Genomic DNA, 25653 nt, shown 5'->3' with positions numbered 1-25653 from the left:
CTGAAGCGTCTCTTTCGCCGCGCTGATCCCTATATGACCGAGGAAAAGAAAGTTCAGGTTTTGATGCACGCCGTAAAAGTACATCTCTTCGTCAGCCTCGTCCGCCAGCCGCCAAGAACAGTCGAGGAATTCATGCAACTAGCCTGCACCATCGAGAAGACCCTCGACGTCCGGACTCGGCAGTACAGCCGCCATTCCTATACCTGTGCAATCCGTCCGGACAGGACGACCACCACCAGCGACAACTTGCGGGAAGTTATCTGCAAGATCGTCGAAGAGGAGCTACGACAAATGCTGCCATCCTCCGCACAGCCCCAAGCAGCGACTCATATCGATGTAGTGCGGGACAAAGTGCAACCGGCCCTTGGCCCCCCGGTGGCCACATAACCCCAGGCCATGACTTACGCGGCTGCAGTACGCACTCCGCGTCCTCAATGACCGCCCCTCCCCCTAGTCCTCTCCGATATTCGCCACTTGTTACAGAACTCCGATTTCCTCCCCCGCTGAGCCTAAGAGCGACGCTCAAACCCCAGGAAATGCGACGCCTGGAGGACTTCCGACAACCGGCCGTTGTGCTTCCATTGCGGTGAGGCCGGCCACATTCTTCGTCACTGCCCGTACCGGCGTATCGGTCTTCGTGGATTTGCCATTGACACACCACGACCACGCTTCGGCAAACGTCCACAAGAAATCGACGAGTACCTACGTCGAGAAGAGTACTAGACGAATGACCTTTCGCACTCACCATCGCCGTCAGCCTCGCGCTTTGCGTTGTCAGGCCGCAGCTACGCAGCCGCGGAATGAGGAAGGTCTCCCAGCCCACGTAGGGAAAACTTAAAACAGCAACCTCTGGAGCCTAGGTTGTTCCCGAGCGAAACAGCGAAGATTAAATGACCATGCCGCACTAAGACGCCACCTTCGACACGCCGATGCCGCATACAATGACCACCTCGACCATGACGCGAACAGCCTTAAAACGACGCCGCTATCGAGAAAAGCTTCGACAACTCGTTCTACCCACGATTCGCATACCCGACAAAGCCGTGACACGACGCCCAGGACGACGTGCAACGCAAGAGGCAGGACGTCCGACTTAAAAATTGTTATTGACGGCCGGAAAGTTACCGCTCTAGTCGACACAGCAGCTGATTACTCGGTAATGAATGGAATATTTTATGCGCAGCTGAGGAAAGTCACAACCGCTTGGGACGGCCCACAAATTCGCACCGTAGGAGGCCTCATTACGTCATCAAGACGATGCACAGCGTGAGTGACTCAAAGGACATACCTATCCTGCGACCTTCGTTGTGCTACGGCAATGTTCCCGCGAAGTTATCTTGGGCATGAATTTTTTCTACGCCTTTGGGCCCTGCTGATATTTGAATAAATAACAAATAAATAAAAAATGAGCATCAGGCAGTCATCTACCTGCGATCCAAGCTGATCACGCTTTCGACAGACGAGGCCATCCCTTCGATGAAAACTCTGGAAAATCATGTTGTCCTGAGAGTACTGGAGGAAGAAGTAAGCGTCCACCCCGTTGAAGCGTTATCGTGACCGTAGGGGCCACGATAGCCGTTAACGCTGAAGCCATCATCGAGGGGAACACGTAGTTGCTTCTAGACGGAGGAATGAACATCGCAAGAGGTATCGCACATTTCCGCAAAGGCCAGGCCGAAGTACTGCTCGAAAGACGCTGGTTCGATCACGGCCGCGGCGGTGGAATTTCGATGGAGGTGAGATTCTGGACAAAATTCTAGAGGCCCGTGTACTGTGCGATGTCAGTGCACGTTAAAGAACCACAGGTGGTCGAAAGTTCCGGAGCCCTTCACTATGGCGTCTATCATAGCCTGAGTCGCTTTGGGAAATTAAACCCACATAAACCAAACTGAAGTACTGCTGACAAAATTCAGCGAAGAATACCGGCACATTAACAGCGGAACGACGATTCCTTTCTTCGGCGAAATATCCGACGTACGAGACTCCTTCGCCCTCTCCGACCCATCCGCGGAAGATTCACCTGACCAAGAGAACTCGCCCACTTTCGACGTCAACCCATCCATGCCCCGTAAAAGAGAAGACCAGATCCGCTATCTGCTTCGAAACTACATCAAGTGTTTTTCGTCATCGCCGATGGTTCGACAAACGCCGATTGCCATGCATCGCATTATAACCGAAAACCACGCCCGACCTCTCAGTCAAAGCCCCTACCGTGTGTCGCCGCGAGAACGACAAACCATGCAAATGAAGTGGAAGAAATGCTTGGCGACGACGTCATCGAGCCATCAAACAGCCCATGGGCGGCACCCGTTGTTCAAGCGAGAAAGAAAGACGGTGCACTTCGATTCTGCGTTGATTACCGTCGCCTGCGCAATAAAACAAAGAAGGACGTCTACCCCCTCCCCCGCATCGACGAAACAGTTGATCGGCTCTGCACCGGCATGTAATTCTCACTGATGGACCTCAGGAGCGGCTACTCGCAAATTGAGGTCGGTGAAAGAGATCGCGAGAAAACAGCATTCATCAATTTGGATGGGCTCTTCGAGTTCAAGTTGATGCCATTTGGTCTCTGTTCCGCAGCAACGACGTTTTAGAGAGTAATGAATACAGTAGTGGCAAGCCTGAAGTGGCAGATTTGTCTGGTATATTTAGATGATATCGTTGTCTTCGCCTCGAACTTCGAAAAGCACGTCACAAGTCTTCGAAGAGTACTAGACGCCATCAAGTCGTCTTGCCTAACCATGAAAGTGCCACTTTGCCTATGAAGAGCTGCTGTTTCCAGGACACAACGTTAGCAAGAACGAAGTACGCCCAGACCAGCAGAAAACAGCTGCTATTGAACAGTTTCCACCGCCGGCCAATAAGACAGCATTGCGCAGATTTCTCGGACTGTGCGCATATTACCGACGATTTGTGGAAAACTTTTCGCGCATCGCCGAGCGACTGACAAAACTGACAAAGGCAGACGAGCCATTTAAATGGGAAGCCCCGCAAGCAGAAGCTGTCAAAGAACTTCAGTTTTACAGTCCTCACCAATCCTCGCGCATTTTGATGAAACCACCGATACTGAAGTTCATACCGACGCAAGGAGCGTGGGCCTAGTCGCTGTCCTCGTTCAAGAAAGCGACGGGTTGGAGGAAGTCATCGCATACTCTAGCTGTTCCCTTTCCAAGGCCGAGGATAACTATTTGGCCACTGAGAAGGAGTGGCTTGTCATCATCTGGGCTACGTCGATATTCCGCCCCTACCTGTGCGGACAACCACGCGCTGTGCTGGCTTGCCAATTTGAAGGACCCCTCTGGCCGCCTCGCTCGATAGAGTCTGTGCCTCCAGGAGTTTGAGGTCTCCGGACGAAGCACTCTGACGCCGATTGCCTCTCACAAACCCCTGTAGCTGCACCGCAGCCGGACGACGATGAGGTCGCCTTCCTGGGACCCATCAGCGCGAACTCTTTTGCACAGCAACAACGCTCGGTCCCCGACGTAAGACACCTCATCGAGTACTTGGAACGCAAGGTTTCTTCACCCCCCGCATCATTCAAGCGAAGACTGTCTTCCTTTTGTGTACAGAATGATGTCGTCGTGAAGAACTTAGCAGCGAACAAAACAGCCTACCTCTTTGCTATAACTGCTTGTCTCGGGAAGAAGTTCTACAGTCTTCACACGAGGAGCCGAGAGCTGGACATCTCGGGTTTTCTCCCACGCTCCGTAGCATTGAAGACAAGTATTACTGGCCCCGGCTGTCTGCCGATGTTGCATAATATGTGAAAACCTGCCGAGATTGTCAGAGACGAAAGACCCTCCCACCCGAGCAGCAGGATTTCTGAACCCCATTGAAAACACCTCATCGCCCTTTCAGTAGATCGGCATGGACTTAATTGTTCCTCTCCCAAAGTCAATGTCTGGAAATAAGTGGACCATCATAGCGGCCGACTACATGACCTGCTACGCCGAGACAAATGCCCTACCGAACGGATCAGCAGCAGAAGTCGCCAAATTTTTCGTGGAGTGCTTTCTTCTGCAATGCGGCGCCTCCGATGTGCTCATCACGGACAGCGCAACAGCATTCAGGGCGGAACTAGCGCAAGCCATCCTGCGTTACAGCCAAACCAACAACCGGAGAACAAGTGCACACAGGTGCGGACTTACAAGACTGACGACCACAAGATCACCTCTCCAACTTTCCCAACAAAAACGAAAGCAACTGAGAAGGTACGAAACAGCGCAACTAACACGAAGGACCAGAAAAAGAAGAGTACATGGACGAATACAGGGCAGAATACAGCGCGTGTCCGTTTATTCTTCTTTTTCTGGTCCTTCGTGTTAGTTGCGCTGTTTCGTACCTTAAACGCAATACCAACTCGCCCACTTTGCTGTGTTGCAACTGAGAAGGTTCGGCGTGGGATCCGTAAGCAAGTGCCTCCGAATGAAAACAGAGCCTCGATACTGACTTCCAACAGGTTTGCGGCTCTCCAGTGGGTTGAAGACGACTGGCCGGAGCTTTCTGAGCCCAATCAACCTGCATCCCCTGCCCAAAAGTCGTACAGTGATAAAGTGCGCAAGGATCGCCGTCGCCTTCCAGCTACACAAAAGCACAGCATGCTGGAACCTCTGCGTGAGGACATGGAAGCAGTTGACAACCAAATTGCCTGCCATTTAGCCGAGGTCTCTAAGCTACGGCAACGCCGTGAACTGCTTGCTGGCCGTGGACAACCAGCGGAATACAACTCCACGCCAGTCAACGCTGCAGCGCCTTCGAATACGTCCAGCCCTCATGCGTTCTTCGGAGACTCTACCAGGTCTTCTGCATCACTGCAGGATAACTCAACAACATGCCTCCCCTTACTTATGATAAACCAGTTATCAAACCTGACATCAGTTCTATTACAACGCTTGGAAGCCTAATCGAAAACGGCGAGTACACGTTGTTTTGGTGCGTTCCAGCGGAACAGCAGAGGCCTCTCCACAAAGCTGGGAGAGCTCAGATCTCGACTTCGCATAAAGAAGCTCCAGGTGTGGGCCCTGCTACTGCAGGAGATCAATGCCTTGCCATCCATTCTGTGCTTTAATGGATACATGTCTCCTTCAATGAACGGCCGTCGAGTGCACACAGCTGCCCCTCCGGGAAAGGCGGCGGCGTATGTTGATGGGCGTTTTCCTCAAGTTCGCCTCTCTCTAGAAAACTGGTGCACCTCATATCAAGAGGTAGTCGCAGTGGCTGTGAAGCTTCCCAAGGCAACTCCTGTGGTCCTGTCATACTATGTAAGAGCCGCCGGTGGAGCTCCCTCCCGCATTAATCTGGGGTGGTTATTAGCTATACGACGACAACAACCACGGTGGCGTATTTTAGTTGGTGGTGACTTTAACAACCCTAGTCGAGACTGGGGGTACCCCACTTAAAGCCCCCGTGGTAGGCGTATGCGGGAGGTATTCGCGGATGAGCTGTTCGTTTTACTCAGCCATCCAGATTCAGCAACGCGAACAGTGCGCCATGCTCGCAGTACAAAATATGCTCCGGGCTTTACGTGGTCTGGCACTCCCAAGTGGCACCTGGAGCCAGACTGCTGGGGTAGTTACCACCATGCTATAATCATCGGTCTCCATCCATTAAGGGTCCGCCGATTACGCCGTAGGTGTTCTGTGGTCAACTGTGACACGTTTCACACCACCGTCGAAGATCTCTCTCTGCAATCATCTACACTACTTGTGGACTGCTTACAAACTGCGCTGAATAAGGCTACTGCTGTCACCTTGACGGACGTGCATCGCCCGGCGCCGGATGTGGATCTGTTTAACCTGAGGGCTGCTCGCCGACAAGCGGAGATGGCAGCTTCCCGAGATCCGACTTCTGCGAAAGCACAGGCAAGGCTGAATTACCTTACTGCCAAGGCTCGCAGATATGAACGCGATATCTCGCGACGGCCGTGGCATGCGTGGTATGAGCACTTCTCGACAAAGTCATCGAATGCTGCTCTCTGCGAACGTTCCGTGCAGTGGAACACGGTTCCTGTCGTCCTGATGCAGCGGCCACAGCATGCTTTGCAGCTAACTTGGCTCCGGATGATATCGCCAGAGAGGCAGCGCGTAAGTTTTTCCCCAAGTATGATGTGTTGCCTCTAAGGGTCATAGGAGCCCCCTTGGCGGCCATTCCAGCATATGTCGATAAGCTCCCATCTAGAGCCGACGCCGAGGGAATTGCAAGCCCATTTTCATTGCCCGAGTTGCTTGCAGCAATAGATGAGGCCCATCGGAAGACTACGCCCGGTCCGGACACCATTCCGTACGAGGTTTACAAGAACTTAAGTTTGGCTGACTGCCTCAACACCTCGCCACCAATAACAAGGTATGGATAGAGGGCATCCTACCAGAAACCTGGAAATCGGCTATTGTCATCCCCATACTAAAACAGGGGAAGCCGCCGACAGTCCTCGGAAATATCTGGCCTATATCGCTTGCGCGAACATTGTGCAAGCTTACCGAAAAATTGCTTGCCACACGACGGTCTTGGTGGCTTGAGCACTATAGTTTCTACCATCCCGCCCAAATTGGCTTTCGTACGTCCATAGGTACAGAAGGTGGACTGGGTGTCTTGGCGTCAGCAGTTCTTGACTCAACTCGCAGCCACAATGTGTGTACCGTACTGGCCATGGACGTTGAAAAGGCGTACGATAATATCAGTCATGCTGCCATCCTGTCATCGCTTGACATTCTGCATTTCACCGTTAGAGTGCGCGATTTTGTTAAATCCTTCCTTGAAGGACGACACTTTGCCATAAGCCTCACTGGTGAGGCCGTCGGATCATTTGTGCCTCTTCGCGGCGCTCCTCAGAAATCGGTGTTATCGCCAACATAATTTAATATTGATTATATCCCCCTTGCTTAGCGCTTACATGATGTCTCTGAGATTAATTTCCTATTGTATGTTGATAACATAACGACAATCAGCCATAGATGTTACGTCGACTTATGCTTCTTCAATTGGTCTTCAGCTTTCAGTGAGCAAAACCACGTTCGTATCAGTCGCCAACCGCTGGAGGCGCCGTAAACTCGCTGCAACACCAATCCGTCTCCATCTATCCGGAACTCCAGGTCAAGAAAGTTCGACTGTAGAAATCTTGGGCTTGAGAATACACGAGTCAGGAACAGGTACTGCTTGGCTTTCTTTGGCTAAAAAGCAAGCAATTCAGGTGTTGGGTCTGATTAGACGGATTGCTCCTAAAACAGGCAGAGCCCGCTCTTATGTTGCACGACAGTTGGTGCGGGCGGTTGTGCAACTGCGCCTCGTTTACCAAGCCCAATTCCAGCATTTGATGAGGGCTCAATGGGATCGCCTAGAAGCTGTTAATCGAGAGGCAATGAGAATCATCACTTGCCTTCCGCGCATTACCCCGATCAGTGTGCGCCAGGAACATGCGCAGCTGAATAGACTAGATGAGCTGGTGCCGCAACGACGCGATGCTCGCCGCCTAAAGTCAAGCCTTACACACAACGTGTGCACTCAGGGCATATGCTTCATCGCACTCCATTCTACAGCCGCCCCCGCCAGTTCTTCCTCTCTGGCGTTTTGTGCAGCTAAGCGACAACAAGCCAACTGACTTACGTCGGCCATCATCTATCCGCATGGCATCGTCGTTTCGCGACCGAATTACAGAGCAAGACGGCAATTTACCGCATGGCTCCATCGCTATGTACGTTGACGCAAGCATCCAGGCCTGCGAAACAACAAAGGCAGTTTACTGTCCTTGCAAGCCTTCCCTGAAGAAAACGTCAGTTTCTCCTCTCAGAACCAACTTGCTCCTTCTGTGTGGAGATGCTTGCGGTTCAAGAGGCACTTTGCTCTGTGGCCGCCGTTCCCATGCTACCCACAGCCCGCATTATCATTCGCACCGACGCCCTTAACGTCACACGCCTACTACGACGAGTCAGTCGCACCTCACAAATCTGCCAAGACATCCATCGTCTAGCGGCACGCATCCCGCAACAAATCCGTATTGAGTGGGTCCCGCGTGACCTGCTGAGCGCACAAAGCCGCGCAGATTCTGCGACCCGCCTTTCGACCTCAACCTCGTATTTGCCTCGAGTCCTCACTCTGGGTTACACCACCCTGCATTTAACAAGAAAGGAACACCTCCGGCGCCGCACACGTGCTGTAATCGCTGCGTGTGCGGTTACCCTCCCCCGTGGTCTTACCCGTGCAGATGTGGTTGCGCTTCGGAGGATGCGGGTCGGGGTTGCCCTAACTCCAGCTGTGACACGCAAATGGCTGCATTTCAAAGATCTATATCCTCGCCCCGGGTGTCCAGTCTGAAAGAACAGAGATTGTGAGACGGATATCCACCACCTGTAGTGGGTTTGCCCGGCGCTGAAGCCGACGAGAATTCGGCACCTGGCGGCGGTGGGTCTCTCCCCGGACAATCCGGATTCCTACATTGCTTGAACACAGGGTCCATATCACCGTTCACTACTTGATTTCATTAGATCAGTCCACCTTTATTCATTTATTTAAGCATCTTCCTCATCTCTGATTTCATAACCTTTGTGCACTAAGGCAATACACATCGCTTGAAAAAAAAACTGCATACCATCCACAGACCAATAGACTTACCGAGCGCCCGAACAAAACATCGCCGATATGTACGCCATGTATTGAGATGCCGAACACAGCATATGGGACGTCATCCTGCCTTATTTCGTCTTCGCCTACAACACCACAGTACAGGAAACCACTCGGATGACGCCTTTTAGGCTCGTCCATGGCAGGAAGACCACCACCACGCTAGAGGCATTGTTGCCCCACGTTCGCAAAGAAGAGAACGACGACTTCGCCGCCTAGCTTCAACGCGCAGAAGCCCGAAGACTTGCCGGATTAAGGATCGAAGACCAGCAGCAGACCGATGCCGGACGCTACAACCTACGAAGACGCAACGCGGAATACAAGCCAGGAGACAAAGTCACGGCTGGACGCCCATTCCCCGCCGTGGATTGAGTGAAACGTTTTTGCGCCGCTGTTTCGGCTCGTACAAGGTTGTTACTGGGCTAGGTGAACGGCATTGTAATCCTTAACGCAATGGCTGCATCCCAGTGGCGCCGCGTACGACCAGAGGTTGTCCATGTCGTCTGTCTAAAGCCATATTATGCGCGCTAAACGACGGTGTGTTTCCAAACTCTTTGTTTGTTTTCGCACGATCCGTGTTATTCGTTGCTAGTCGCCTTATTTGTTTTAATGCATCGCACGACGCTTCTTTGAGAGGGGAGTAATTGCGCGAATCTGTAGTGTTTGTTCATAATTCAAAGCTGCCGCACGCCGCTTTATCGCTTTGTTTGCAATGCAAGGCGCGACCAGATTTATCTCGATTGCTCGCACCAAGGCGGAGCCGATTCTACGTTTTTCCAGAATGTTGTAGTAGCTTCGCACGCTCTGTCTCGAAAGTTCGCTATCAGCTTTAAATTGAGCACGGCCGCGAGCGGCGGGCATTCCGCTCGGCGAGCGCTCAGCACGCTTGTTGCTACGCCGCCGCGATTAAATTCATATGGGTACAACTAAGCCCAAATGAAAAGTTTTGTTTAGACGCCCTTTTCGCTTTCGTTTTGCTGCTCGGATTGAAGTCACCATTTCGTGACAATATCATTGGGAGTCCCCAGGCGAAAAAGCTTTCGTGAAACAGCATGATAGTGCCTGGGGCCCGTAAAAGGCATCATCGTACAGATTACCATAGTGAAAATAGGAGGTCCCAATAAAAAAAATACTCACAATTCAGTACAGGTGTCAAGCAATTTACATTGAAGACGCAAAAATAGTCTCAAATACCTGTTTTTTCTTGTTTTTGCAGAAGTTTTCTGTTCTTGGTTCAACCAGTTTCACTGCTTTTCTTTCCAGTAGTTCGCTACTTTTACTTTTTAATTTCGTACTGATGAGTAGTTCTGACGGTAATTACATTTCGCGTGGGGCATTTCTCTATTGCTTCCTCAATACCTGCTGCTATTGGCGCTTCTTGCTCGTCGTATAATTTCCGTCTCCTTTTTGCCTTTTCTGCATTTCACTTTTGATCAGGTCTCCCATCTGCAATCTAATATGTTTATGATCACTTCCCAGACTGCATTCCCCCTCCTCATATACTTCTATTTTTGCGAGCTTGCTAAAGAATCCCTGGAACTAGTCAATGGTCATCTGCCTGTCGCTCAAACGTGATTTGTCTCACATATTTAGTTTCTATATCTTCATTGAAACACTTAAAGGGATCCTTGTTTTCTTGCCTGCATTTGTACTATGTCCCTAAAAATAACTGCCCCTAACCATTGCGCAGAGAAGAGAAGGGAAAAGAGGGGCTCGTTGTGACACATGTAAAGAAACCCCACAGTCACCGTAAAAAAGAGCATAAGAGATTTTTCTAATAATATGTGGTGTTCATCAATTGGAAATAATAGAGGTTAATTATTTTACAATTGATTGATTAGAAAACAAGAAAAACAACATGCCGCCGGTGGGATACGAAGCCACGAACTCCAAATTTCGTGGCTGGTGCTTTACCAACTGAGCTACGGCGATGGCTTGGTTTTGCTGGCGCTTTCTAATGAATTAACTCTAAAATTATTATCTTGTTTAATCTCCCATTGGCGAACGCCACAAATTATTAAAAAACATCCCTTATACTCTTTGATTTCGGTGACTGTTGGCTTCCATAACTTACCCCTAGCCATGTGCTTTTACCCGCAAATGTTCCGATACCCCGGGATGTTCTTTACAAGTTGATTTTATTCTTTGCCGATTTGTTCCTTTATGTGTCAGCATCAACCCCTCCCGCTTCTTCTCCGCTGCTGTTCTATTGCACGCTTCTGAGACGTAGCCATCAATAAACTGTGGGTCTTCAAGATCCCTACCCCTCGCGCCTCTTCTCTGTTGTTCTTCTGTTGCACCCTTCCCACGTAGCCGTCAGTAAACGGTGGAACTCTATTTCTAACCATTTCGTCCTCTTTCTACCTCCTTGTATGTTTATGTAACTGATCCTGCAGAGTTAACTTTTCTTTTTTTAGTGTTTTGTTCCTGATCCTCCTAGCGGCCATTTTGTTGCGCTCAGCCTCCATTATTAAGTTCTCTCCATCGAGTTAAACTTACCCCGAGTCCGGAGTCCCCGTGAACCCTCTAAAAATGTTACGGGACGTACCGCTAGGCGGCAGCCCATCTTTGCTCCCATCCTTCCACTTAAATGGATGCGATCTCTTTCAACCCTTCTTCCAACGCCTCCTTCTCGCATTTCCCTTTTAACTTCGGCAACATCGAAGCCTTTCTCCAGGCTTAATATCATTTTATATCGATTCACAGTACCACGTCCTTGGCAACCTTTCCGTTTTCGCCTTGCACCTCCGGTACTGGGCACTCCACGATCTGCACTTGCTGTGCTATCGCCCTTATATCGTCAACTCCCTCCGCTAACCTTAGGAATACTTGTGCGACATCAGCGTTGACCATTCAGTCTCACCGCTACCGTTAGTAGATTACGCCCTGCAACATTCTCGGACAGTTTGCTTTTCGTCTCTCTCAGCACCGCCCTCATTGTCCTCCCTGAGAATACCCGGACTGCTACCCGCCTGTCACCCTATACACGCTCCATTATAGTTCTTTTGCACCTACTCATATTTTAGTCATACCGATAAGCACTAGGCGGTAAGCACTAGGGTATTCCCTTCTTCTCTCCTAACTTCCAGTTATGCTGCCTCTTATCATTCCAGTTATGCTGCCTCTTATCTTAACAAGCTAATTCCTTGGAATTAGCTTGTTTCCCTCCTTTCCATCGCCTCCAGACTTCCTAGCTGTCACGTGTGTGTAGCTGTTCCTGTCTAAACCTGCTTGACCTACTTTCTTATCGCTGCCCATGCCAATGCAGGTCACATCCACGTGGCTGACGCTAGGATGTCCGCCACTGTGACGTCGCATGGCGGTCTCGGCCATTTCTTCTTTAGTGTGAGCAACATGTTCCTGAAGCTTTCAATTTCCTGCCTTTTCTACATGTCGCTCGCTTTTCAGGGCATCCGCACCTGATTCTACTGTGGCGTTTTCCTCGTCCACACTCTCCAGGCGTGCTCTTAATACGCAACATCTGCACTTAAATCCGCTCCTTTGCGATTCTAACCGCGTTGCCTTCGAATTCGACCCGTCAACTGGCGTTCATTTGCTTGACCATCTTATAACCACTGGATTATTGCTACTACAAAATGCTCAGAATATCCACATGCTCAAGGAACCACTTCCAAATTCTGTATACTGCAAATGCCGATCACCTTAAAAAGGAATTGCTACCTTTCTAAAATAAAACAGTAATAAAATAACTAATTCACGAATGATCGCTGAAAAAGCTAGCTTCCGGGGCGAATAACTTGTCTGTTAGGCCAATGAACAAAATTCTGCTTTCTAGCGTGCAGCTAACCTAAGAAGTGTAAATCTAATACTCCCAACTGTAAAAATAAAAGAAAATACTCATCTATTTGACGCTGTCATGTCGTTCCCGCAGTCGTCAGTCTGTATGGTGCCAGTCGCCACGTGCAATCCTATGAGCGCCGAAACATGCCTCCCCATCGCACGGCTGTCAAGCACCAAATACTTTGCCAAAAGCGCCACAGAAGATAACGGTGAGAACAACTAGTAACCAGCGCATCAGCACCCGTTTGCGCGTCTCGAACCCGTCGACAGCGTCACGGAATTATCGACATGGTCAGTTGTAGCTTTCCAGCACCCATCCTCTGCTCACTGGCTGAAACGGAGCGGAGATGGTCAAAACGGCGATAGCTTTCGTCCTGGCGTCTAATTTTTTGCGCGACACCGCTGCAATGCGAAGAACCCACCCTAGCTGCCGTTCGACCTTCTACCGCTGCGTGCTGCGCTGCTTTGCGGGAAAGCCATCTTAACCGACCTTAACCGCTAGGTTTCTCTGCGGCCTCAGCAATCGCTGCCAGCGACTTCGAAATAGTGCTAAAGCAACGGAAAAAATCTCTCACAGCTGTCGTTCTTTCGCCGATTAAATTTTATTTCTTCTGCGTTTATTCTGGCAGAATAATATTATTACGAATTTCGGTCATATCGATGTACTTTACGATTTTTTACCGAATCACAATTACGAAATTCGGTATTACTTTTTGATTTTCAAGTGGTTACATCATCACAAATGACATGACGGATATACATTTTCTGTTTCCGAAATTTTTTCTTGCTTCCTCAAAAACATTCTTAGCTGATACTGATATCGTTAAAACTGCAATTATCAGGCTATTTTTTGATACATTACATTTTCTTTGAACGTGCTTTGCTCAAGGTGAAAAATTTCTATATGAGAGAAAATAAAAACGTCTTTGTTCATGCTGTGTCAGAGAAAAAACTTGTACCTCGAAAAAATCGTGAGTTTTAATTTAAAACTTTCAGTGGCCAATTTATAACAAATTTAAAACATTTGGCATGTTAGAGAATGTTTTTAGTATTATTTCTTCAAGAGATATTTTGGTGAAGCACAATTTTTTTCTTAGTTTTAAACATTTTTGTGCATTTGCCAATTTTTTACGCAATATTTACGCCAAATATTTGTGTTAGAATGCATGCCTTCAGAAATCGCATTCTATTGCTATTATTTTATATATATTCTGTGTTTTTACATCGCACATATTTCGCAGAAAACCTTATGACTGAGACCTAAAAAAACTATTTTTTTTATGGCAACAAAACAGGTTTTTAGACCAGGAAGGGCAGCTTGATTAAACAGCACCACGGCTGATGTGCAAGACCAAACGAACACTTTTTGTCAACCTGAAATACCTTGCATCAGGGCAGGAAAAAGCTTGTATACCCACTGGAACATCGGTGGAAACGCCGTGGCTCTGGGGATCGAACGCCGCATTTCCGACACACGAGCTAGATGCACCTCGAAGGTACGCAAGGGAAATGATGGCTACCTTCCCAACCACGGACGACTGAGGAGGCACCGCCGAAACCGCGCAATTAGATGCACTGGCTGGCAAGCGCAATTTAAGAGGACAAATTGTACGACGGTAGTCCGCTCACTGGCAAGTAATTGCGGCAGCAGTGGCTAATTTGTGCGCGGCGTGCATCCTTACCAGTTCAACGCGGCCGAATCCTCCGACGCCAAGCGTGGCCAGCACTTCGAGGTCGTCCAGCTGGATAGGCTTCACCTCGGAGTCCACTTCCAGTGCTTTGCTTGTGATCCTGCGATGGGAGGGGCAAAACTGTCGTAAAAAAGAACTGGCTCACCGTAAGCGAGGCGAACTAAAACAACACACGGAGATCGCAGCTAGCAGCCGCGCCGACTCGCAAACTCCGACGGCGTTCATGTCACGCGTTTTAGAGAAAAAAGCCGACCTTGCTAGATTCCTGGATGTTCCGCATATAAATTAGCGGATGTGTTATCGTAGAGAACAGGTTAACTGTTCCTCTAACGTTTCTTTTAACTGCAATATCAATTGTAAAAAAGGCGCTTTGCAAATAAGAGGCCAGGCCTAAATGTCTCAAACGCTGCCCACACCAGCGGCGTCATGCTCTAGCGGTGGTGGTGAAAAGATTTTAGCGAAATTATTTAGGAGGTTGTAGCGGCTGTTGGAGCTGTCAGTCCGGAACACCATTGGCGTAGACTGCTCTGCGGGCTCTCTCGATGAGATCTTTTTGACTCGTTTCGTCCGAGCTGGTCAGAGCTGCCTCCCACCCCTCCTACGTTGGCTGGTTATTAATAGTGTAGCACCCTCTCTTGGGCGGCGCCGACAACCCGGCTAGCGCGCGCCACCCTGCGAAGAGAATAAAGACGGCACCTGGTCGTGGCTCGTGCAGCCACCGCTGGCATATGTGTTCCGGACCAATTCATTGAGGTACGTGTCACGTGAACTCCGTCAGCTCGCTTATATCTCGGAGTTTACTACCGACATCCGGCATGTGAAAGGAGCAGCCAACACCGCCGCTGACGCCCTCTCTCGTATAGTCGCGGTAGACGCTCCATCTTCCACCCTCGACTTGGCCGCATTCTCTTCTGCCCAGCAGAATGACGATGAGCTCGCCGCTTTTCAAGCGAACCCTCGTTCTCTCCGATTACGGCTTGTGCCCCATCCTTGCTCGCCTGAGCCCTTGTGGTGCGATGTTTCAACGGACTTTCCTCGCCCTTTTGTTCCGGCTTCACTACGACGCCCTATCTTTCATTCTCTCCATGACATATGCAATCCAGGCATTCGGGCTACTCAGCACCTTCTCACCCAGCGCTATGTTTGGCCCGGAATCAACGCTGATGTGCGTGCTTGGACGCGCCGGTGCCTACCCTGTCAGTCGACCAAGATCTGTCGACATACCAAGACACCTTCCCAAGCCTTTCTATCCCCTGGCCGTCGTTTCGACCATGTTCATCTCGACATCGTGGGCCCTCTGCCCATCTCTCGAGGCTACCACTATATCTTGACCACAGTCGACCGCTTCACTCGCTGGCCGGAGGCAGTCCCCCTTCCTGACATCACCGCAGAGACTGTTTCGCGCGCCTTCATTTCTGCGTGGGTATCTCGATTTGGTTGTCCTGGCACTGTGACAACCGACCGTGGACGCCAGTTTGAGTCCTCCCTGTTTGCTTCCCTTAATAATATTCTCGGCGCCAGGCATTGCCGTACCACTGCATATCACCCGTGTGCTAACGGCATGGTGGAACGGCTTCACCGCCAATTGAAGGCCGCCCTCGCTGCCCGCCTCAATTGCGCCTCCTGGGTCGACTCCTTGCCCCTTGTGCTGCTTGGTCTAAGGGCCGTCATCCGAGAATACTTACAGTGCTCAGCTGCAGAGATCGTGTATGGAAGTGCTTTGCGTCTTCCAGGCGACTTCTTTACATCCAAGCAGCTTCCAGCCCAGCCCCAAGAATTCCTCCAACGCCTGCTGGACTGCGTTAAAGACCTCCGGCCTACTCCCTCACGTCCGTCCCGCCACCATACCATTTTCGTACACCCCGACCTGGCCACTTCGACAAACGCTTTTGTGCGCCGCGACGCTGTCCGAGCTCCACTCACACCGGCTTACGACGGACCTTTCCGCGTTCTCCGCCGCACCCCGAAAACCGCCACCGTCCTCCAAAACGGCCGCGAAGAGACCGTCAGTCTAGACCGCCTTAAACCGGCTTACATGGAGACCGCCCTGGAACGACTCCCAGCGCCGCCTGACCTAGTGCTCGAGTGCCATCGTCGGCCCTCCGTCCGTTTCGACTTCCAGTCTAGGCGGGGGGCCCTGTAGCACCCTCTCTTGGGCGGCGCCGACAACCCGGCTAGCGCGCGCCACCCTGCGAAGAGAATAAAGACGGCACCTGGTCGTGGCTCGTGAAGCCACGGCTGGCAGTTCTGTTCTGGGGTCGGCTCGTAGCAGTGGTCTCGTTTCCTTCGCTCCTGATGCGTTAAGCCTATAATAGTGACCGCCGGATATCGTTGGCAGGCCCATACCATGCGGTACAGGTCCGCCTTCTCCCCGCATAATTGCCTTTTGAGTCGAATCACTCCGGATCTATTGCGTGTAGTCGTCGTGGGTTGTTGTAAGTGTTGGTCTGGAACTTTTGGAGGTGTATTTCCTCCCCTTTATCTAGTGCCTTAGCTCCAGCATTGTGCGCTTCAAGTTGCCGCCGCGCTCTGATGTGCAATGATTATTTTCGCAGTGAGGTGACCAAGATGGGGGATGGAAAGAATGAACGGAACGAAATAACTTCAGCAAAGTAGAAAAAAACTCTCATCTCGTAAAACGTTTCTTGGTGTATCCTGTTGAGTGCTCATAAAAATAATCAGTGCCCAATAGAGCGTTTACGCCGTGCTGAAAAATGAGCGCTAATAGTGAAATATTCGAGCTGAAAAAAAAACTTTACAGAAGCCAAGTTTAGAAAATTTTCGGTGCACAACCCGATGTGTATCCGAAAGGGAGTTTTAAAAAAAAAAAGGGAAATCGAAGCTTTGTGGCTTAGCGCATTAATCACCTGATAGCTGAGTGGGATCAGCAGCCGAAAGGTCTCCAAGGGAAGAAGACCCGGTACGGCTGCCTCAAGCGAGTACTACTTTGCTAAAATCAACAAAAACTGCAAGTGTGAGCATATTGTTTTCTAGGTTTTGCAAATTACGTTCTTTTATTGTTAATAGAGCCATTTCCGTCTACCTGTTTTTTTTTTAAAGCCAAATTGCGCGTCCCTCAGAACGTTATATATATCAAAGAACCCAGTCAATGGAACAGATTATTTTTTCCAGTGCTTTGGAGAAGACTGGAAGAATAGATATTGGTCGATAAGTTGTTGGGAAGTTGCGATCTCCGCCTTTAGAGACAACTGACGTTCTAGCTATTTTCATTGCATCTGGAAATTTTCCAGACTCTATTACTAAGTTAAATATATGTACAAGTACAGGCGTTATTATGCTCAAGGCGTATTTGACGGGTTTTATCTGAAGAATATCGGTATCTAACGCCTTGCTGCTTGGTAAAGCCATAACTGTACTGTAGACTTCAGATTCATCGGTTGGTTGTAAGAATACGCTTTCAATGATGGTGTCTCGGCGATTTCTGCTTTCGGTGGGCTCAATTTTTCTTTGAAATGGGACAGCGATATTAACGAAGAAATGATTTAAGTAGTCAGCGACTTCCTTGCCTCCAAGTTCACGGTCATTTATAATTAAAGTGTCTGGCGGTAAAACTTTGCTTCCACGGCCTAGAACACTATTCATTACTTTCCAGGCAGCGTTGGTTAGCTGTTCAGTGATATTAGCAAAAATTTGTTCATATTATGTAAACTTCGCGCGCCGCAGCTCCGCCTTCAGTTTATTCCGAAGGGTTTTCAACTCTTTCAAATTCGCATCCAATCGTGTTCGTAAAAAGGATTGATAAAGGCGGTTTTTACTTTTTATCTTTTTTAGATCCTCTGTTGTCACCCTTGGTTTCCGCGATTTTTTAGTGCGCTTAAGTGTTTTTAATCGGAAATATTTTCATAGACAAGCACGAAAGCTTGATAAATTCATTGTAAGCTTCATTCGCGTTACCCTTTGTTTTTACTATTGACCAGCCTTGGCATAATATTTCTTGTTTGAGCTGTTTTCAGTGAGGCAATGAGTAGAAAAACATTCTATTTGCCTTTTTTTTGGCATTGAATCTACAGAGTGAGATTCACGCTTCGCATGCCCTTCCAAATTCAATGCCCTCCTCCTCCTCTCTGGACCTTCCTCCACGGAGCGAAGGCCCTATTTAAACCTCGCCAATGATGAAAGCGTTATGTTCGGGGCGTGGGAGCCCCGTCAGTGAGGAACCTCTCAAACCGGTTGCTGGGTAGAGACTGGTTTATTGCAAGAGCAAGGAAGAGGGAGCGGGAGATGGGGACGAACAAGAGAGAGGGGCACGTTAACGAGTCGCAGGTGGTCAGCGGGGTGAATGACCTCCTCGGTGTGCCCGAGGGGGGCATGGCAGATGGAGGGGCCGTGCGACGCCCAACCATGCCGTACACAACAGAAAGCTTTGCCCAGGGGAAGACAAGTCCACTTGTCGAAATGTCTGCAAGCACACTGAGGTTTTTCCCTTCCTTGTTCATTTTGTGTATATCAAGAAACCACTGCCTGCCCTGTCAATACCATGGTCAACATGAATGCATGTTCCGCATGCACACATTTTGCTCTTTATTTTTACCTTATGTAATTCGTAAATGGAGGACCCTGCCCTAAGACCTTGATGATTCCCCGTCTACCACCACATTCTTAACCAATTTTTCTAAGTTTGTATTCCAAGCAGAACTTGAACCATCCTGAAATAAGTCTTTTAAAGAGTCTCTACACAGCTGAAAAGAATTTTTTGGGTTCTGTTAACTTTTGTTTTCTGATTCTTGTGAATACGGATTTCAATAGAGTCGGGTACAACGAAAGAACGAAGCGTCATATTCCCTGCAATTGGCCCCTCCAGCAAATGGCGTCGACTGATTCTCGCTCTCCCCCTTGGCCCCTTGACGGATCCGTTCGGAGCTGGTAGCGTGAAATTGCAGGGGCTGTCAGATGAATGGGGAATAACCATAGCTTAATCGGATTAAACGCAGGGTCATGAAAATCGCTCGACGCCATTGATTTGCGGGCCTCTTATGAAGGGTATCTGCCACTTTTGTTCTTGAGTTGTATCTGACTATAGTGTAAATCTTTATGCTGCAGCCCCTTATAAGAGGCTAGCGGTATCTGCAAATAAACACCTAAAGAGACTCTGAAAACCCTTGCGCCTCGCCGAGGACCCTCACATGTCCCGCGGTACATGGTGCTGGGATGCGTTCCTGACACCGCAGTATTCGATCGCAGCATGGGCAAGCTTCGCACATCGCTTGGAAAGGAAGCCGGCTGCGTATTCAGCGGACGAACGAGCATATGCGCTTTGTGAAATTTTATGCCGTTGATTTGATGCGCTGTCTTGATGGCACAAAGAAACGTTCCCTCCATCCTCTTCATTTGTCTCATTCATGTTTTTTTCCTTTTGCCCCATGGAAAGCTATTCCTGCTTAAGCATGGATAGTTTGGCTAAGTGTATAGAGGACGCGCGAAATCTCAAGACAAGCCGGCATTATCAAAACGGCAGTAAGTTCGGGCCGTAGTTCTGTGTTCTTGGTAAATGTCAAAAAATTTTCAACGGTGAATTGGCCCGACGGACGCCCTATTTTGTCCAGACCCAGTGTTAGGTCTAGGATTGCACGAAGGGGCGCACACTTCATTAGACGGCGGCAAAAAATTATTTGCCATGTGCAGCTAAAATAAAACACCGTGACCACTGCTAAGCGATCGCGCAAAACATGCGTAGGTTTAATGAAATAAATATAACAACTTCTAAAACTGCTCTAATTTTGTTTTGTTTACAGTGTTAGACTATCAACGCAGCTGCATCGGGCTTGAAAAGCCTTTCAACTGCCTGCATTGTAGTCTTAAAGTTAGAGTCGATCACACTCGTCTAGAGTGCTCTGACGGGCGCTGACAACTGCACCTGCGACGCCTGGTGGCAATCGCGGGTTCGAGATCAATTGGCAACTAGCTCCCCGAGCATGGACACTGTGGCATTCTCGGTCGATAGAGGTACAGGCCTGAGGGACTTGCGGGGCACGAGTAGCGGCTGTTCATCGTTTAAATAGCACTCCTGCCATAGCTGAGAACACGTCACGCTGCCGTTACACTGCTCACAGTGCTACATGGCCGCGCGCAATGCGAGAACGCCGGGAACATGCGTGCGTGCTTAGTCATGTGCATTCGCGGCTCAGTCATAACCAGTGTTCTTTCTGTGATAAAGAGCCGGCACTGGCGACCCGCAAATCGCGCAGGCCTGCCTCTCGTTCGGCCGCGAAGGCCGCAGCATCCACGCTCGTGGCGCTTTTGACAATGCGATCTTAAACCAGGTGGCTGCCGCCAGTCGTCGCACGCGCAGTTCGTAGAGTCCATTGGACCACTGCAGACAACTGGTACCGACTCTGTACAAAGCTCGCCTCGGAACAAAGCTCGCTTCTCATCTGATTCGTTTCCGAGCCAATAATCTAAGCAGTTTGTCCATTCTGGAAACCGATGGAAACTGATTTCAAGCATCAGACATGGGTTGGCTCACAGTGCGGCTGCGCACCACATTGGCATGGTGCCAGCAATTCAAATTTCCCACGGCAGCTCAGCAGAACGCTGCGCCTCGCGAAAGAAACGCACTAGTAGAATTACCCGGAAGAGGTGCCTGAGCAGTCCGCTTCAGAGGAGGTGCGTGAATCTGCGTCATTTCCGGTCAAGCTTGTTAGCAGTCCAGCACATCGTTAGGGGTTTGCGCCGACTTCTGTTCACCCGTACATTATGAGTAGGGCAAAAGTAGCACGAATAAAAATTTGTTCGAGTTGGTATTTTAAACGTCTTTCTCTCGATCTTGTGACATATATATGGAGCAGAAGGCGCCGGAATCCGGAGTTTCACAGCACGAAGGAAGACGATGCACGTGCCGAGCATTTGAGAGCCTGCGTGAATAAGCGCTAAATCGTTACCTCTGCGGCGGCCTGAGCTGGAGCCTATCGTCGTAGTGTTTGTCTTGGAGTTCTCTGAGATCTCCGATGAGCTGGATGAATGACCTGCATTGGGGAAGAAAGATAAGAAACATACTCAGATAGTGTTCGCAAAGGCAAGATTGAAAGCATGTCGAATTCTATTTTGCCTAATTTGGAAATAATTCTTATTTCATTATAGATGACAGCAATAAGGCGAATCAATTCTGCACAAACAGGTGAACTAAAAAAGGCTTTTGTCGTGTAACACAGACACCAAAGCAGACGCCTGGGGTTACTTCAAAAGAACGGTAGTGCGAAAGCTATAGGCCGAGAACACTCTTGGGATTGTTCAAAAAAAAAAAGCAGGTGCAAATGTTAGAAATAACTATTGCATTTTTAATTCTCAGCCACAAAAAATACCTCAGAGGTTGCATATTATGCCACCACGCAATATTGAAACCATGCGCCAATGCTGAAATTGTTTCTCTTCACTGAAGAACGTCTTGGCGCCCACCAGATAAACACAACACGGTTTTGCGCAAATTCTTGACTCTAAAGCTTTTTCAGTTGCGTCTGTGATGCGCTCGTTACAGACTTGTTTAGAGAGATGTCGCAGGGAGCTATCTTCCTCAAGAATTATAATAATCAACAAGTGTGCTTCCATTCACTGTATCCATCCGCTTGTTTACTAGCACCCTCCACCGTGTGCTTGAGCATTTATTCAGTAGTCGGAATACGCCAAAATTCTGGGCTTGAACACCTAGATTAGCGATGCCATAGAGATAGAGCATCCGCCACGTTTGCAAGAGGACCGGTGTTCGAATGCCGGAGCCGCGCAATTCTCCACCTGGTATTAAAAAAAAGCTCCGCGTGTCGATGGAATTGCATGAGCAGGCCAGGGGTGCGGCCTGACCTCGGTGACCAGTACCGACAACCCACTCCCTCAGCAGAGCAGGACCAGGCAAGCCTGGTGTAATACTTGGCCACAACCTTTCACGAGTGGATTCCAAGAGAATTCAAGCGTAGCAGGGCGCGGCATAAAGCTAGGAGGGCAGATTACATTAATAAGTTTGCGGGGATACGGGGCTGCAGCTGGCAAAGGAGAGCGTTAACTGGAGTGACATGGGACAGGCCTTTGCCCTGCAGTGTGCGTAGTCAGGCTGATGATCATCTACTGATCTTCATAGAACGGGATTGGCAGATGATTTTTGTACCAACCAAATTGGTTCCCTTGGATGACACATTTTACCTCATTCGAGACCGTGGTTCACAGGCGGGTTGTGTTTTTCTCAGGTGTGAATACATATGTCATGCGGTTACTTGTTCTACAGCATACAAGCAAACCTAAGCAACCTAATTATTGCGACAGTGTTAGCCGTTTACTGGCGCCACCATGCGGTGGGACCGCCCCCGCTTGTCCCACTATTTCCAAAATAGTTTTCTCGATGCACCACTCACATTGCCTCCAAATTTACTCTCCGGCTCAAAAGCTCTACGAATTTCGTGCTTTATAATGCGGGTAGTTCAATACAACCTATCCGCTACATTTTAGATGCGCAACACGCTGGACGGAAAGACACCTTTACATTAAATATTCTGTGTGCTCAGTTGTAATTTAAGGCACATCCGCAACTAAGGCTATCATGCGCCAACAGCAAGATTTAATTTGCTTGTTTCGTGCATAGGGACAATAAAGGTGTTCATAAATTACCACTTGTTTAGGAGCATTGTCTCTTTGGATGTTGACTAGCACACGATCTCCTACGAGCAAGCTGAAATGGAAGGGGGTCTGTTCTGTCTAAAATGGCGTGAAATACTAATTTTTCTAGATACCTTTTTTACCTGCCTCACGCCGTCTATTCTGTGGTTATTTGCTTCGAGCTCTGTTTAAATGAAAGACCAACCGAGGGCAAGGCGGGAACCTATCTTGCACGCACCGCAGACGCAAAAGGAAAAAATGGCGGTTGCGCATTATCCTTTAATCATTACTTGTCTGAATTTTTATGGTGCGATTAGAGGCGTTTCATAACGTTTTGCGCCTAATGACCTTGCCAAACGGCTTTGAGAATTTTCGCAACCACTCTTTTGCAAAGATTGTTTAGTACGCCCAAAACGATTAAGGGCTATGGGGTTCGAGCAGTGCAAGTGGAATTAGTTGGTTACCTTTCTAGTTCCGCCACCGCGGTGGCTGAGTGGTTACGACGCTCGGCTGCTGGCCCGAAAGACCCGGATTTGATCCCGGCAGCGGCGGCCGCATTTCTATGGAGGCAAAATTCTAGAGGCCCATGTACTGTGCGATGTCAGTGCACGTTAAAGAACCCCAGGTGGTTGAAATTTCCGGAGCCCTCCAATACTGCGTCCCTCATTGCCTGACTCGCTTTGGGACATTAAACCCAATAAACCAACCAACCATCCCTTCGAGTTCCAGCTGCTTTCAAGTTTCTGGTTTCCATCAAGCCAAATTGATAATTTCATACCTACCATCCACAATCTGAGCGGTGCATAACTATACACAGAAAAAAGCGCTACTTCAGATATTTTTTTCCAGAATACACTGAGACGCCTTCACTAAGATCCGTAGAGCAGAATTCTTGGTAAGGATAGTGGGGTCACAATAATTAAGAAAGAGGTAAAGCACAATGAAATACGAACACACGTGCGAAGATCTACTTTCATATTTCATTTTCTTTTGCAGCTGACACACACGAGTGACACAACATGCCGCAGCCAACGCACCTTTATTCACATCGGGCGGTCCCGAAAACTATGTTCTGCCTCCGTTTCCCTCACCCGTGGCTTACACGTGGCAGCACCGCAGTGCGCGGGAAAACGCGGTCGTCCTGTAGCTCCCCCGCACTATTACTGTGGTGCCACTTCGTTTGCACTATGCGAGCCGTCCAGCAGGCAAAATGGATTCGACCGCTGTTGGTTGTTTCGAAATGCGTGATTACAGTTGCGCCCCCTAATTACGAACTTGACGGTTACGCAGATTGCGTTCGCTCTATTCGAAGTTGGTCGCAAGTTTACTTCCCATGTTACAGCCAAAAATACAGTGAGACAGTGCAATTTCGTTATGCGCTTTGTTCATTAAAACTAGACCCTGTTATGGCACTTTCCAAGCTCTCGACGGCATACCTCAACTATAGCGCTGCAGCCCGCAAGCTGCTTTAGAGGCACGCTGTAACTAATCCCGGTCGACGCCTCCTCGGCAGCTGCTGGTAGATTGGCCTCCTCGTCATAGTCTTCATCAGATTCCTACCAATCGCAGCGTGTTCATAGTTCGCATATACTAATACTTTCGTCAGCGTACGTCGTTTGTGCGGATGATGACGTCGACATCGCAAACGTCATCATCCGCACCGACGAAGTCATCCTTGGCGACATCAGGTCGGGATAGCTGCACCCTCCTTCGTTCCTGGGATCATAGATTCTGCTTTATGGAAGCAATTCTTGTTGCACTTTGAAGTCAGTACCACCCAAGCGAACTTATTATAAGGGACATAATAGAGTTAGCCGAACTGAGATTTTGGCATTTGATCCGTCTTCTGCAATTCGTGTTCACTGGTGACGCGGTGCCGATAGGACGCCTCGAGCACGTATTTCTGCCGATGTCAAGTGATAGGCACGTCTCGTTGCGTTCGCTCACAGCAGTCACCGCAGCCAGCGTGGTCGCCGCACTCAGAGAAGAGAGCACGTGTTGCACCACATGGTTGTCGGCAACTGAGAGGACTTTCCTAATTTTCTGAAGCCAATCAGGGAGAAAGTCGCCGCTCACCCCCATACCTCTCTGGGTGGCAGATTCATCCAAAAAAAAAAGGTCGCTCAACGTCCATGCCCTGGCATCGTGCCTGTAGCACACCAGGAGTTTGTAGCTTCGAAAGCACTTTGCCTTGAGCGAAATGCCGATGACACACGGCGTTCGCCGGTCCCTGCCGTCCGTACTCGTGCACGGAAGGACCGTAAGGCGAAGCTTACCGCACTTTTTACCTGCTCTAGGTGTCACCTTTCAAGGCATGGGTTACTGACTGCCGCATCTGGCAAAAAGTATCACTGGAATCCCGCACCTCCCGTATTATTTATTCGCCTTTTGGGTGATCGCGCTCTTTCCTTTAGAATGGCGAGAGCGGGGAGCTTGGAGGCAGTCATCACTCTCCGCTCCTGCAAGAAAGGCTGTTTTTCGACTCCGGGGCAAGTTCAGAGCTCCCCCCTATCGCTAGCTTTCGCGCAATTTTGTGGCTTATAGAAGCGTTGTTCGCGTTAAAAATGGCATATTTGCTGCAGGGAGAGCCTAACTTATCAGTCTAGCCTGACTTAATATCCCTTTTTAATGTCCCTTTGAAAACACATCCGCATCTTGTCACCCATAACGTAAAGATATGTAGTCAAGATGCCGGTGAGGATAATATATTCATCTCGTCTGATATATTCTATTTAGAAAATGCAATACACCGAATGGCTCACTGTGGTGGGAGTGCGGCCGTTCGTGTGAGCGCTGCGAAAAAAAAGAGAGCCAAAATGTCTCATCATGCCGCAAAGGCAATTATTGGAGCATAAATTTTTCCCAAGCCTCGCTTACTTGCGCAATAGCGCTAACGATCTGTGCATTGGGTCACTACGTATATGTTGGTACTTTTCCTTAAAACAAGGTG

General features: G+C 49.2%; 1 protein-coding gene across 1 annotated transcript in view; it reads right to left on the bottom strand.

Annotated features, from left to right (window-relative positions):
- The window catches only part of LOC144116041 (cGMP-dependent protein kinase, isozyme 1-like), an 827405-nt gene that overhangs the window by 34455 nt on the left and 767297 nt on the right, over positions 1 to 25653 (bottom strand). Inside the window, exons 10-11 of the mRNA XM_077650707.1 lie at positions 21005 to 21088; positions 14097 to 14205 (exon numbers count right to left, since the gene is read on the bottom strand). Of these exons, the coding sequence (XP_077506833.1) occupies positions 14097 to 14205; positions 21005 to 21088 (193 nt within the window). The remainder of the gene's footprint in view (positions 1 to 14096; positions 14206 to 21004; positions 21089 to 25653) is intronic.

Source organism: Amblyomma americanum, chromosome 1 (genome assembly GCF_052857255.1).
Source record: "Amblyomma americanum isolate KBUSLIRL-KWMA chromosome 1, ASM5285725v1, whole genome shotgun sequence".
Taxonomy (NCBI): domain Eukaryota; kingdom Metazoa; phylum Arthropoda; class Arachnida; order Ixodida; family Ixodidae; genus Amblyomma; species Amblyomma americanum.
The sequence above is the reverse complement of the archived record's forward strand: the minus strand, read 5'-3'. Positions and strand labels throughout refer to the sequence as shown.